The 16301-nt window shown below is 36.4% G+C and overlaps 1 protein-coding gene across 2 annotated transcripts in view; it reads left to right on the top strand.

The window, feature by feature from the left end:
- Positions 1-4492: 4492 nt before the first annotated feature.
- lrp5 (low density lipoprotein receptor-related protein 5) overlaps positions 4493-16301 on the top strand; it is a 65002-nt gene continuing 53193 nt past the window's right edge. For both annotated transcript variants that reach the window (XR_014029422.1, XM_081356572.1), the window contains exons 1-2: positions 4493-4679; positions 15885-16085. Coding sequence is in view for 1 of the 2 variants with exons in the window: in XM_081356572.1 (XP_081212698.1) it covers positions 4598-4679; positions 15885-16085 (283 nt within the window). In the remaining variant the exon portion in view is untranslated. The remainder of the gene's footprint in view (positions 4680-15884; positions 16086-16301) is intronic.

Below are 16301 nucleotides of genomic sequence, written 5' to 3'. Positions count from 1 at the left end.
CGGTATCGCAAATGGCGCACACAAAGTTGAATTGTTATTTGCTATTGAACTATTTTTGGTTAACATATTGCTGTCAATAAAAACAATCCTCTAAGCACTGCTTAAAGGGATAGTTAATTCAAAATTCGGAATTCAAATTTACTTCACTGTATGGAGAAGGGGGAAAAAATACTATGGAAGTCAATGGGGCCCATCAACTGTTTGGTTTCTGACATTCTTCAAAATATCTTCTTTTGGGTTCAGCAGAAGAAAGAAATTCATTCAGGTTTGGAACAACTTGAGGGTGAGTAAATGATGACTATCATTTTAACACATTTTAGCATGTTTTCATTCTGGTTCATGACCAAGCAGAATAGGATGCATAAGTTCAAGGGGTCTCCTTGCTTTTGGAGCCAGTGTGCCCCAAGTTTCCCATGCTTTCAAAGTGTTTTATGAGTAGAAGACTACTTATATCAATCAGCCTTTGGAGTAAACAGGATGCCACACATAAACAAGCCACATCTGTCAGCCAATAATTGCACCTTGGATATGTGCAATGCACATTGTTTAATTTTAAAGGTCTGGAAGTTTAATTGGCAAGGAAGAAAATAACAAGTTGAAAGGAAGGTGGGCTGACACCTTTACAACAAGCTCACCAGGGGACGGTTTTGTTTTGGGGGGTGAAGCACAGCAACAGTTCCTTGAAATGTGGATTTTATTAGAGAAGCACGGGATAGAGCATGGAGTCCATTGTTATCTTCTCCAAGCGGTTGTGTGACTAGTTGCTGACCTGATCTGGCCTTAAAAAAACATCTTTTCACAACCTATGATTACCACATTTCTTGTCGAGCGCTGCATTTTCGTAATTCTCAAAGGAATCGTCTCAGGCCTCAAAATTTCCCAATCTCTCGCTTTCTTTTGGCATTTATAAATCCTAAATTTTTACTCCACGCCAAAAGAGAAACAATACTGATGTATGTCCAATAAAAATGTTAACCTCGCTCTCCAAACAAAACAGTGGGCCTCTCATTTGTTTTGATGGTTTGGTATCGATACTCCGCTATTAGCCGTTTATTTGCTACAACTTTCAGCACAATATTGCTGTTTTCCATGGTTGTGTAACTAAGTGGCAGACACATATTTCAGCGCGGCTTCAGGCCGACTGTGAAATCCTGACTATGAGTTTCCAGTGAAAAGTAGGCCTATAGGTAGCAAGCAATAGGGTTAGTGCAAAGCACATTGACATGATGCCTCTATAAACCCTTTGTTTTAAGAGGACTTGTTCCAGATGGCATCTGTTACGCGCAAAATATGTCTTGCATTAAGTCTTGGATGCATTAATGCAAAGTCTAATATTCAAAAGTAAACGGGCAGTGGAGAAAGTGATTTTTTATTTACGCGCAGTGCTTGGCGGATCAAAGAGAACGCCGAGAGCTATTGCACAGGTGACTGTAAAGGCAGGTTTCATTACAGCATATTTCTCTAGGCCCGGGAATTACTGCCTGCTTCGCTCACACGCACTGCCGCGCACATATGCTTTCACTTTGGATTTGGAGTCGTTTGCAGAACTTTACCATTCAACTCAATGAGGGCTTTCAGGCTGCCAGGGGTTCAGTTTGATCCTTGATGTTTACAGCACCTCAGGACTCACGAAAGAGGCTGAAATAAATTTGCATCATTGTATTTTACCCTTTTATAAAATGAGCTTTCATATGAGCATAAAGAAACATAACAGGCTAGCAACTAAAAGGAGAAGGCTGTGCCAAGCTTGGCATGTTTAAGCTGCTGTTTTCTAAAGTACAGAGAAGAATTGATGTGTCACTCACTTGCAAAGCATGTTTTATGCATTTGAAAACTTCCATCTCTCCCTGTAGGAAAGCAAAATGAGATCTATTTAACATCTCATTTGTTTCTCAGATTGTTCTCCAGAGAAAACGACTCCAGAAGACTCTAATCTCACATTTGTCTCCTAATGAACTCATATGTGACCCTGGATCACAAAACCAGTCACAAGTCGCACGGGTATATTTGTGGCAATGCCAACATTGTATGGGTCAAAATGATCGATTTTTCTTTTATGCCAAAAATCATTAGGATATTAAGTAAAGATCATGTTCCATGAAGATATTTTGTAAATTTCCTACCGTAAATATATAAAACATTTATTCTTATGAGTGAACATTGCGAACATAAATGGCCAACTTTAAAGGCGATTTTCTCAATGTTTCGAATATAAATATAAAATATTTTCATATACTAACAAACCATTCATCAATGGAAAGCTTATTTATTCAGCTTTCAGATGATGTATAAATCTCAATTTTAAAAAATTGACCCGTGTGACTGGTTTTGTGGTCCAGGGTCACATATTTCAAAATCTGCAGTCAGAGAACTCAAATATGTCTCATCAACTTCTACCAAATTCTAGATACTTCTATACAGAATAATAAAAATCATTCAGGGAAATAAAAAGAGACTAAAATGAGTCAATTGCTAATATACCAGAAGAGCCATACGGTATATGGACTCATTTGGGTCTCTTTTTATTTCCTTAAAAGATTTTTATAATTCTGCATCAAATATTGATGTTCCTTCTACTAAAAATCCCCTGAAATACCAGAAGCCGCATGAGATCAGGGTATGCAATGGAAGGTCTCACTTCCCTTCCACTGAAATGACACAAAATTGAAATATTTCCCACTTTTTAAAAAAAAAAAACATCATAAAAACAGAAATGAAACTTTTAAATTAGTCATGTCATGTCCCTGACTTTGCCCCAAGGCTTGATGTGTAGGCTATACCATAGTGGACCTATAGTGGGCCCCCTTCATCAGGGCCCAGAACAAGAGATCCCATTGTCCTTCCCTGTTGACAACCCTGGCTATAGTGTGTATATAGATATGATTTAAAACATCACAGTTAGTCATTGTACGTCTTTACTATTAAATATAACTAATAAAAAGTTAAATGCACTGATTTAAAGTCAGTGTGCATTCTTCAAGACTTTACAACATTTTGAAAACATCAGAATTGAGTTTTATAATTCTTCTGTTCTGTTCTTTTTATATTAAAGCTTCTGGATTTATTTCTGAAAGTATATTTCTGTTTAGACACACCTAAAAAAAAACAGACTTTTAGATCATTATTTCACAGTGTTGATGTTTGTTGACTATATTTTGTAACTGTATATATGTCAATAAATCATAATGTTAATGTACCAGCCTATTTGAGTGATTACAATCTGTTTGTTACTGTTTGTACTGATAACTTATTTGGACACCCACATGATAACATAACGAAAGATCACTGTGATACACACACACAAACATAAAACACCATCATGGTAACACACGACATCATGATAAAACAGTAAACATTACCTAAAAAACCGAATGCAACATAAAAAACTCCAATGGAAAAAAATAAGAAACTGTTTTTTTTTTTTTTTTTTAAAAAGCATAATATTTTAAGGTTGGGAACCATTACTGTTTTCTATGTTTTTAAAAGCCACTTATGCTCATCAAGCCTGCATTTATTTGATCAAAAATACTGAAAAAAACTGTAATATTGTGAAATATTATTACAATTTAAAATAATGGGTTTCTATACTTAAATATAAATATAGCCTAATTTATTTCTGCAAAGATGAATTTTCATCAGCCATTACTCCATCTTCAGTGCATGATCCTTCAGGAATCATTCTAATATGCTGATTTATTATCAGTGTTGGAAACAGTTGTGCTTTTTTTTTCAGGATTCTTTGATTAATAAAAAGTTTTAAAAAAAGAGCAGCGTTTATTTAAAATAGAAATCTTTTGTAACAATATACACTAATGTTCAAAAGTTTGGGGTCAGTATTTTTTTTTTGTTGTTGTTGAAAGAAATTAATACTTTTATTCAGAAAGGATGTGTTAAATTGATAAGAAGTGATAGAAAACTTATATTGTTAGAAAAGATATCTATTGTGGATAAATGCAGTTCTTTTCAACTTTTTATTTATCAATGAATCCTAAAAAAAAGTATCATAGGTTCCAAAAAAAAAAAAAAAAATTAAGCAGCACATCTGTTTTCAACACTGATAATAAATCAGCATATGATTTCTGAAGGATCATGTGACGCTGGAGGAATGAGCCCAATTCAGCTTTGCATCACAGAAATAAATTAAATTTTAAAGTAGGCTATATAAAATTAGAAAAACATTATTTTAAATTGTAATAATATTTCACAATATTATAATATAATATAATATTTTTCTGTATTTTTGATCAAATAAATGCAGCCTAAGTGAGCATAAGAGACTGCTTTCAAAAACATTAAAAATAGTAATGTTTCCAAACTGATGACTATACATTTATCCATTTTACGTTTTCCTAAATTACTAACAGTTTACAGTGTGTGTGTGTCTTCGGTTGTACTATTCTGGCGAGGCGAACGCGCCACAGCGCAGCACAATCCCACTTGATGACGTCGATCAGTTTCCGCTGTCAGTCATTCCCTCCTCGTGCCTCCTCTACTATCGCTAGAAGAGTCGCTCGGGCGAAAAAAAGTCCGACTCATCGACCTACGGACTACAAACTTTCTCCTAACACAAATACCTCGAAGAAATGGAGCTGGGATTATGGAATTAAAGCCCGGAGAGCTTGCGATGGAGATTTTATTGCTGGAACTGCTGCTTTGTTGTAGTCTGACGGTGATTCGTGGTGAGTAAAATAGTTTTTGTTAAGTTTTTTTTTTTCCTACGGCTCTGAGGTGTTGAAGTCATTATATCACCGAGAACAATGTGATACAAAGTAAAACGCACGAGCGCGAAACAAACTAGGGCACGGTTGGTCTCGTGCAGGTTTTTGCCTATTTTGTTTAGTTTCGCACGAGCGTGTATTTTACAGAAGAAATGTAGTAGCCTAGTGCAACAATAGTTTGAGAAGTAACTTTAGTGAGTTAACGTTAAGTCTGCGTGAAGTTGAGCTGATTTGGTCTAAACTATAGTCTGCGGCGGGTCTGTTAACCCAGATGTGCACTTCAGGAAGTTGAGTTGAAGCTTATAAACTAAAATCTGCATTTTGTGATGACTGCTGTAAGTATTTGACATGTTTGATCGGAGTTTTTTTAGCTCCCAGGACGAGTAAACTGCTCTGGTTGTGTGTTATGGAGGCCTCGGTGGTGTCGGATGTCAAACTGCGAGAAAACGTTGTAAAGTTATTAAATGGGCTTTTAAAACTTTTTTAAAGCCTGTTGTTTTACCTGACCTTCATCTGAATACTATTATTGGCTATTTAGCGGATAAACTAACGTTACAGTTTCAACGGAAACACGGCTGAAGTTCAAGAGTATGACTCTCAGCAAGCCCAGATACCTCCAATATAAAGAGCCAGATTTGTTTTCTAACACATTTTTAGTAAATTCATAACCTTAATTAACATTACATAGCAGGCAATTCGTTTGAAAGTTAAATAAGTTAGTTAGGGTACGTCTAAATGGGTAGCATATAGTTGGTGTGTCCATACATTTTTTAGTTGAACTTATATAAATATTATGTTTAAATATTATGTCTGTCTGTAACTATATAGTCTCCATTTCTTTTCTTTTTTTCTTTTTTTACTGAACTAGTTCGTTTAAAATGGACCTGCAGGCCAGGGTAATAAATCAATGTTTAGAAGTAGCCTATAGTCTTTCAATATCTTAAGCTAACGTCACATGAATAGTAATTATACACTGTACAAAATTATATGATCAATAAGGTATGAAAACATATGTTTTTACATTGCTTTAACTCATCAAAATAAGTTAAACAGTTTTCAACTTTTTAGTTGAAGTTATGCAAGAATCAACTTTTTTTATGTCAGTTTAATGTAATTTAAGTTGAAATCACTTAACATTCAAGTTGATTGTACTTAAATCTTTAAGGCAGCAACTTTTTAACAGTATAAAAGAATAAGCAAAATAGTTTTTGGTGATGTATATCACATTTTTGAATGTCAACTTCCTTTTTGAATATACATGTCAACTCCCTATTTAGGCTATTGGAACAAAAACTATTAATTAAATGTCTATTTAAAAAAATCCTGGGCACATATGATTAATATCAGATAGTTTCATATGTTATTGAGCAGCATTGCTGGAAACTTTGCTGTTAAAGTTGCTGGTGAGAAATGGGCGTTCAAACAGGCCTGTGCTTAAATATTTATAGTTTTAGCACCATGTACTCATTATTGGTTTGCTGGGATGTTTATATTCACTCCTAGCAAGAGCGAGAGATTGAACTCTGGTTTGGTTTTATTTCTGGGGGAAGCAAGCAGAACCGTGTGAATATTTTAATTCAGTTTCATTGAGTCATTATACGCAATGCAACAACTCGTCTATTTATATTGTATTTAAAACTTTCTTAACATTTACCAGCCACTTCACATAGTCCTTTTATATTAGACTAGTCTACTAAACCATTCCAACAAACTTAATTGCTTAAATAATGCTTAATATGATCAGTTAATATACATTGGAATTGTTAGAAATGCTTTGATTTTGTATATTGTAAGATACATTCAGATTTGAATGTACATGAACATTTGAGCAAAAGGGTTTGCGAAAGACTTATTATTAAAAGTTATAATATAGTATTACCAAATTGTCAAAACAACATGAATCCAGTCAATTCCAATCCTATAAAAAGGTAAAGATACATATCTAAAAAGGTTTTACAACCTGATTCCATTGGAAAACCTTTAAGTTCCACAAAGAACAATTTGCTTACATTGTCTTTATTGTACTATAGAACACTATTTATATAAGTGTGCTTTAAAGGGATGGTTCACCCAAAAATGAAAAATTTGTCATCACTTACTCACCCTCATGTTCCAAATCTGTATGAGTTTCGTTCTTCTGTTGAACACTAAAGAAGAAATTTTAAAGAATGTTGGTAACCAAACAGTTGACGGCACCCATTGCCTTCCATAGTAGGACGAAAAAAATACTATGGAAGTCAATGGGTGCCGTCAATTGTCTGGTTACCAACATTTCTTTAAACATCTTCTTTAGTGTTCAACAGAAGAAAGAAACTCATACAGGTTTGTAACAACATGAGGGTGAGTAAGTGATGACAAATTTTTTTATGTGAGCTATAAAAAAGCCATAAACCAAGATTATAATAAAAAGCTTGTAATATTTGAACAAAGTACCATTGCAGAACCTTTAAGTTTCAAGAGTGAGGGAACAAAACCTCCTTCTTCTTGGCCGAAATTTACCTAAATTATTGCAGGCTACTTTGTTTGTATTGTATGCAGCATTATTACAAGCTATTATATTGCAACAATGAGAACAGACCGTCATGTTATTTGTTCTTTTAGAGTGTGGGCTCGGTGTTCTTAAATGTTTGGAGGAAAACCTGATTTACTCAAGTCACTTCAATAGCAAGTGGTTCATTTGTTGACATGCCACTATGTAAGGTTTGGTAATGTCTGCCAGCAAGCATCACTGCAAATGTCAGAGCCTCATCTCTGAAGTTTTTTTTCTAGTAGTGTTAATTCGGATTTAATAAGTAGTAGTAACCCAGTATGTGATTTCTTTTTTTGTGTATTCTAAGATAAAAGCGATTGAGGGAAATCTGTTGCATGTATTGCTAATTTAACATGCGTGAACAACAAAAGGCCTCGTTAAATTTTAGCATAACAATAACCACAAAACTTTTGATGCAGTTGTTAAGCTCCTACTGATGCCAATCACCCCTTAAGCTAATTAAACAAGTTTGCATATGAATAAAATGATTTATGGGGGGAAAATGAAGGAAATGTAGCATCTAGTCCCTGTTTTTATCCTCTTATGTGACTTTGCAGGACTTTTGTGCTTTATTGTTATTTTTATGTAATTTAATTTTGTAGACTGTAAAAATGCATTTTGAGAATTCAAACATGTCTTTAAGTGTGAATTCTTTTATTAGGATCATAAGAAGGTGTCACAGAGTTCACCTTGTTTTTGTTTTTTTTTAAACGCTTTGCGTGTTTGCATACTTGCATGTTTTCCTTTACACAGTCTCTTGGCTTTACTGTATGGTCTCTTGCTGATATGGGTTGGAGGAAGCGAGCGACCGGTTTTGATCGTAATCAGACAGATCAGGTAGGTAAAAGGAGATTGAGGACAGAGGAAGAAAACAGATATAGTGAATGAGCTGAGCAGCCTTTCATTTGAAGGCTCTTTTACCCACTTTCCAGGACTTTTCACGTGTTCGTAAACCTCTAGCCTCCTTTGTGCTCCTCCCTTCTGTAGACGGTTAATTCTGGTGACAAGCTCAGACTCCTTCAGCTGTTTCTTTGTGCTGTTCCTCTACAAAGGAGGAGCCCGGTGGGCCCAGGTGCTCTCAAACTACCCCTCCTGGCACTACAAAAGTCGGAGAAGAGCGGAAGTTCCTAAGTCATATGGGTGTTTGGTTATAGAGTGGAAATGAGTTCTCCTAGGGACGTCTGTTTAGAGAGATTAGCGATCTTCACGCTGTGGCTGAAATTTTTTGCTGGACTTTTGCTGGATTTTGTTTCCTCTAGTAAGCCGCAACGTTTAAATATCCATTGAAACGAAGCTCGCTTTGCTTTTGTCCTTTAGATATCTGTCCCGTTGACTCTAAAACCATTACGAAGTTTCTGGAGTTCATCTGTTTTCCCTTTTCTTTCTCATAGTGCTCCTCAGATGTGCTCTGGGAGAAAGATTTGTGTCCACAGAAGTTCTGAACTTGTAGAAACTCCTTAAACGAATCTTTGAGTGGCTTCTAATTATGATCAATCTGTCTATCTATGTCTAACTATCTGTGTATCTGTCTGTCTGACTGTCTAAAATTAGTTTTATTCTCCTATGGCTAACTTTCTTTATCATCAAAAAAAGAGAAAGATTTAAAAAAAGAAATCAATTGCCTTACAAATAAATAAAATTATGCCTAAATAATGCAAACAAGTAATTTGACAACATTACTTGCGTACAAAGAAACACAATGTGCCATTAGGGCTGGGCGATAAAACGATAACGATATGTATCGCGATAGACACCTAATCAATATCAATAAAAAATGCGTTCGATAAAACGTTCGATAATTTTTTTTTTTTTTCGTTGGAACCAACCAGCAAAGCAAGTTTGATTGCATGAACAAAGGCACTCACTCTAGTAACTAGATAAAACAGAAAAAGTCAGCTCGCCTGACTTAAAGTCTGACCGTAGTCAGACCAATGTCGTCTGCAGATTATGCAAGACAGTCGTCAGTTTCTCTGTTATTCGCGTGCTGATGCGCTGTTCTAGCGTGTGTTTCTCAGCGTGTACATGTGAAGCTCACATGCACTAAAAGCCTGTCTACCAGCGCCTGAATACCAAGTAATCTTTCGAGTCTTATTTTGCTCATACTGTTATATACACACAAGGTTTACATAAACTAGTCGGATATGTCTAAAGTGAAAGCAAACTTGAGAAAATTGAGAGAAAATCTGCTTGACAAATGCGTGTATAATAGACGCGTCGCGCGCAGCTCTTAAAGAGACAGTAATAGTAAACACGCTGCCGCTTGTCCTTAAAGGGATAGTTCACCCAAAAATTATCTAATATTTTCTAATATTAATATTTTGAAGAATGTGGGTATCCAAACAGTAGCTGGTCCCCATTGACTTCCATAAAAATATACTATGGAAGTCACTGGGGTACATCAACTGTTGGTCATTCTTCCAAATAACTTTTATTTTCAACAGAAGAAAGAAACTTATTCGAGTTTAAAACAACGTCCGAGAGTAAATTATGAAAATTAGAATTTTTAGGAGAACTATCCCTTTAATGTTAATAAAACAACAAAATGTAAAGAGAAAATCACTCACTGCTCTTGACTAATAACTTTATTAATAGCTTTAATAAGTATCAATGTATAATTTATAGAAAATAGAAAGAAATAGATTTATAGAATTTATAGAAAGAAATCGTAATATTATATTTTTGCCATATCGCCCACCCCTTTATAAAGCATTTCTTACGTATTCTTTAATTTTGCACCTTAATGTTAAGAGATAATTGTTAAGTGTTCATTGTGATTTTAGACTTTTGAGTTTTCCATGGTCGTGTTGACATTTCTGCCTTTATAACTGATGGGATTATAATCAAAGGTAGGTTAAGTTTAAAATAAAAAAATCTTTAAATGTAATATATTTGTCTCCTGGACTGGTCCTTATTTTAAATATGTTATAAAAAATTTCAATAATTATCGATATCGACCGATATGAAACACTTATATCGTGATACAGTTTTCAGCCATATCGCCCAGCCCTATGTGCCATAGAAAAAATTTTAATAGCCTCTGTGCGGACAATAATGAAATGATTTTTAATTTACACATATTGTTTATGAAAATGATGTGAGAAAAATAAAAGCTGAATGAACACCTGGAAACTGAAGTGCTTTGTTAGCTGGTTAATTAACCAAACGCATCCTATATGAGATTAACTGTATATTTATACAAAATAAACATATTACAATTATATCTGCACAAAATGGCACAAATGCAAAAGTGAACTTGAACTAAGTTAGGTGTTAGTTAGAATGTGTAACTCCTGTTGTGGATGCGCTCTTCAATGCACTGAAACACAGCAACTAACTAACCCAAAGAATTCACAACATTTTTATTACAATAGTGCTCTCTTTATAATGTTATGTAATATGACAGTCCCAATCATAGTTATTAATGTGTGCATTGCATCATGCGCTAGCCTGACTACGTCAGACTTCGTACTTCCGCTCATTAGCCTACTTCATTTCACTTCTGTACTCAGTCTGAGATAGCGACCGTTTCCCCCGTTTTCCTCCGGCCTGAAAACAGCCGGGCCAATCAACGAACAGAGGGCGGGCTGAGAGCTGTGACGTAGACGCTGATTGTACCGTGGATGCATAGATTTACTTCACATAATCTGCAAAAGTCGTTCACAGCCATGTTCACTCCGGTATTTCGCTCGATGGTTTTTGTTTTCGCATCATACATGTGTTTACAGTGGAAGTTAGATGCGGCTGAGCATGCGCATAACACACGCCATAACTAAACGTTATGTGATTGGCTTACGGGTAACCAATGATTTTAAACCAAACGCGAGAAAGAAAACGCTTTTCAATTATGCCATGCCAGACTCTGTCTACGAATCAAAGCGAAGTAGCAGAGTTTGGTATTACCAGGCTAATCATGCGCTGAAGCTAAAGATGATCACCGGCGCGCTTTACTACCGCGTTAATTCTTAACTAAATGCATCCTATATGAGATAAATCAAATATATATATATACAGACAAAATCCCTAGTTATACTTTACCATTGAACAACCTTTATATTTTGTAATAAATGTTAGTCACAAGAGCTGAGAATCTAATTTTCTTTAAAAAAAAGCCTAGCTATCCTTCAACTAATGTGTTTGGTTTTGTCCATAATTGAAGGACACGACACAGGGTGTGTAATCTCGTCTGTTTGGGTAGGAGATTGTGCTGGGTAGGGGTAGTGGTGGTGGTGGTGGTTATATGCATCATGCTGGTGGTGGACGGTGGTGTATTTTCTTGCACATTTGGGCCGCAGAGGTCTGTGTGATCTCATAAAACAGTGCAGCTGTTGGGACGAGGTTATCTTTTTAATCCCCACTGCTCTGTGCTCGCCGGGGAAGGAGGTGTCCGAATCCTCCCAGGCTCTGGTGGACCATTCCAAAGGCTTTTCTGTGCAGATGGAAGCATGTGCTGCAATTATACTGCTTGAATATGCATTGCCAATAGTCCCACCCATAGACAGTAAAAGAAATGGACACAGCGACCCCATTGGATTCAACAGAGACAAGTGAAGTCAATTAGAAGCTCTCACTTCCTGGGGGTCGAGCGTACTGCACAGACTCAAACTGAGCTTGACGACGTAGATGTGACGTGAGCAACCCGTCTGTCTTCTAGTAGCTGTGCCAAGAGAAATATGAATCATTCCCTTCCGAAACTTGCAGAGACGGAGATCGTGAGTAGGAGCTGTCCATGAGCATGGAGCAGGAGAAACTTTTGCTAAGTATTCTGATTAATTATTTTGTCATTTTGCCTCCACATCCCCCCGATTGCGCGCATGCTTCTCCTCCTGTCCATACGGTAATTTCTCTACTGTGCGATAGAGAGTCGCGTGGTTATGACGCAATCGTTAGCCTATTTTTACAAAAATTGCTTCTACAGGGCCATAACGTAAGATACAAGGTAATGGAGCCTTTTAAAAATTTTCGTGTTTCTTTAGAAATAAATAATGGACAAATGGAGTCTTTAAACGCCTCAGATGTAAAGTTATTCGCTGTCAAAGTGACGCCAAAATGAATGGGAGTCATTGGAATGCTAACAGCAGGTGGGGGTCCGCTAATCAATGGCGGCACCCGGGGAAGCTTCAAAATAATATGAGACCCTGCCCCCCTGGTCCCACCAAACTAGGGCTGGCAATAAAATGATAGCGATAATTATCGCGATATAGTTTTCCTCGATAAATTATAACACAACTGAAAATGGGTCGACCAGTTAACAGCATTGTGAGATCCAGTGAGAAGCATTCGAGTTCGGTGCAGCAGAGTTCTCCCATACAAACCACAAATCAAATGTCTTGTAATTTTAACCAGTTTAAAGCCAGATGAAATGGCGCTGACTTTCTGAACAATACTGACACTGAAAACAGGAGAAACAATGAGCCAAAAGCGATAGAAGCCTTTTAAATTGACAAGTCGCCAACTTTTACCATGATTTATTATATTAACGCTAACTGAAACAACGAGATTGTGGCAGAACCGTGGGATATTCTAACCAATTTTTATTAAATTATTAATGTAGACAATGTAAATGAGTAATGTAATATAATTCAAATATTCAGAAAGACGGTGCACTCCTATTACTATGAATCGGAGAAAGTGCAATGCGAAATATGGCGGAATAAGTCCCGCCTTCTAAAGAAAAGAGCCAATCGGCGATTGGTAAAGTCATCGCATCACTCCAGCTGTCTTTAGAAGCTCCAGTTCCTATAGACGCAGTCAGTGTTCTGAGATGTGCGCTTAGGACTGTGCATGTGCATGCAGGTTTTTGGTCGTGATTTGAGCATTAAGAAACAAAATCTATGAAGCAGTTGTTGTCAGATTTCACAGTTTTACCTGCCCTTTAAAATGAGGTTGGTAATTTTTTTTACGTATTTTTCCTGTTTTTGTTAACGAACATAAATTGACTTCTCATCCCAACTAAAGCAACTGCTACTCTCAACTCGTTACTGTCAAATGTGCCATTTTAAGAGAGAAAATATGTAATATAAATTTTTTAAATGTTCACCTGGCTGTTTGGCTAGTGTTTTTCATGTTCTGATGATTAAACCACAACTAACTGTCTGGTTTCTACATCTTTCACTCAGTCAAAAAAACTTGAAAGAAATAAAGATTTGACATTTATCGTGTTAATTACGGAAAATTTTATTGTGATAACCTTTTTGTCCATATCGCCCAGCTCGACACCGAACTGTGTAATATGTAAATGCTTAAAGAAACTAACTGATAAGAAGAAAGAATAGACCTGCATCTCCTTTTCAGAGTGATTCGAGTTGGTTGGTCTCTTGTCTTTGATGTAGTTGGAAAGCTGGAAGAAAGAAGTTAAAGAAGTGGACCAAATGACTGAAGGAGCAATCTGTGGGCCAGGCGAAGTGAGGACAGGGGGTTTTTGTTTGATGTCTGGGGTCTGTTGTTGCTTACAGCCTGTATACTTCACGCCTCTGTCACTGTTTAGTAGACGAAGTGCTGTGTTTGTATGAAGTGTATACAATGGTAAATCATGCTAAAGTTGCGTTTACACTTGCCAAATAATTGCAAGACACTTCCTGTGGTCAATGCCGGGCACACAAGTTTGTGAAAAACTGTAAGGAAAGGTCAGCCTAAAGGTGTTGTTTTGGACTTAGCATCATTTTGTCTATAGTAAATTTGTCTTGAAATCAGTGGTCTTGAATAGTTTTATATAGCCCAGATTAGAGAGAAGGATTGATCAAATCTGGCTTCCTAGAGTGTTGTATATGGCAAATTACTAAACAATGTGTTCTTAGCAGGACGTCACTGATATTTAAATGACGTGCAGATTATCTGATATCTCTTCAATACTTTCAAGTTTTTTTCTTTTGTTTGCTCAATAAAGTTGGATTTTCAAAGTTAAACAACAAGTCAACAAGTCAAGTACTTATAAGTACATAAGGACTATACAAGTATATATATATATATATATATATATATATATATATATATATATGGAAAAATCATTTTTATAAACTTCAACTCAGTTTTATAATAATTTTAATAATATGCCTATAAAAACTACTGACTTCTGAAGCCATTTTTTTTTTTTTTTTTTTTTTAATAATATTATCTTGAGTTATGTTGCAATTATGTGGCTTAAATTATCTTCATTTTATGGTCATCAGTGTTTGGTGCCACACTTTTTAATAAAATCAACCTATGAATGGCTTATTTATAGTTGCCTATAATTTAAAAGACCTTGTTACGTTATCCCTGCTGACTAGTGAAAAAATAACCCTCAAGCCCAAAATTGCTGCGGTGTTTGCTTTTAGATAGCACCAAATCACACATCGTGCACTGTTTAGTCTCGTAAGACTGCTTGCTTAGTGGATAGCAGCCTGGGCAGAAAGCTGAGATCACGTGATGGAAAATGCCACTTTAAGGACCATTGAAATCTTGAAGTAAGTAACAAATTGCGATTACTTTTCCTCGTACTTTTGGTTGGCATCTAAACAAACCTCTAATCACAGGAATTAAAGTTTGGCTTGTAACTCGTCCTACAAAGTTTTGCTACAGACTTGAGTGATAGCTATCTGAAATCATGCAGTTTGTTGAGGAGAGGCTATTAAGCGATCAGACCTGGGTGAGGAAAAAACCTGCAAAAAACTTCCATTCAATGGCTCTCCTCACAGATTTTAACCCTCTAAAGCATGACATGTAAAATAATAGTCATACATACATATATATATTTATATATTTCTAAAAAAAATGATGTGGATAATCAACTAAACCTAATTTGCTTCATTCCAGTCAGTGTTCACCATGAAATATTACTAACAATATAAAAGTTATTGTTACATTTACTTTTAAACAATTATGCTAAAAGGCCTTTTACTTGCTAAAAAAGTAATCTATCAATCAGACGACAGAAGGCGTGTAATAGATTGTGTACAAAAGGTTTTTCATGTTGCTAATTTAGAAGCCTTCGAAATTTGCATATCAAATATGATAAAGTTGGCTTTATAGGGTTAATATTACTCCTTGAGGAGTTTGAAGTGTTATTATTAATAGCATTACCACGAACATCAGAAACCCGCAATTGCTTGCCGATGGTGACATGGTTCTTAGTAAAGCGGCATGCTGGTAAACCACAGCAGGACGTCCCAACCCTCAGTGCACTCACCATAGCCATTGTGTCTGCAACTAATGACATCATATGTCCTCCCCCCCCCCACCACCTAGAAGTTATTGACTGCGACGTGAGTGGCACTTGCTGGCACATGCGGACGGGTGGGAGGTGCCAACTGGCAGTCCCCGTGGAGATATCTGGGTGCCAAAACGAAGGGCAGACATTTCCGTTGTTTCCTCTGCTATCCTTTCCCTAGAGAGCGTCACATGTGCCTCTCATTTAACTCGATGAGTTCATGAAAAACACTGATTATTTAGAGACCGGGAGCCTGGATTGCTGCAGACAGACGGAGTGGATTACCAAGCACGTTTTTTGAAAGGGCAGATTCCTTGGTAGCAAAAACGCAGAGTCATAATTTGTAACGAAAATGTTATTGTCTGTTGCTCCAATATTTTGTATGATGATTTAACCCAATGAAATGAAACCTTGCCCATCTCTTTGGTCACATCTGAACTTTCGCCACCAGGTTCTCCTTTGCTGCTCTTCGCCAACCGGCGGGATGTTCGTCTGGTGGACGCGGATGCGGGCCGGTCGGAGTCCGCTGTGGTCGTCAGTGAACTTGAGGATGCGGCCGCAGTGGACTTTCTTTTCTCTGAGGGCCTGATATTCTGGACGGATGTCAGTGAGGAGGCCATCAAACAGACCCACTACAACCTCACTACTATCTGTAAGATCAGTGTTTTTTTTATTTGGAATTACTGTAGATACCAATCAACACACTCACACTGATGAAGGCAAAGAGCCGAAATATTTTTCAATTTTATCTCCTGTCTGTAATAAAATAATTTTAGTGCAGACCTTTTTCGCATTTTTGAATTACTGTAGATGGCAATGTAGATATTGCTATTTTTGAAAATTGTATTTCTTTGAGCACAATGCTGAT

This window comes from Scardinius erythrophthalmus, assembly GCF_964197995.2.
Source record: "Scardinius erythrophthalmus genome assembly, chromosome: 24".
Lineage (NCBI taxonomy): Eukaryota > Metazoa > Chordata > Actinopteri > Cypriniformes > Leuciscidae > Scardinius > Scardinius erythrophthalmus.
The sequence above is the reverse complement of the archived record's forward strand: the minus strand, read 5'-3'. Positions and strand labels throughout refer to the sequence as shown.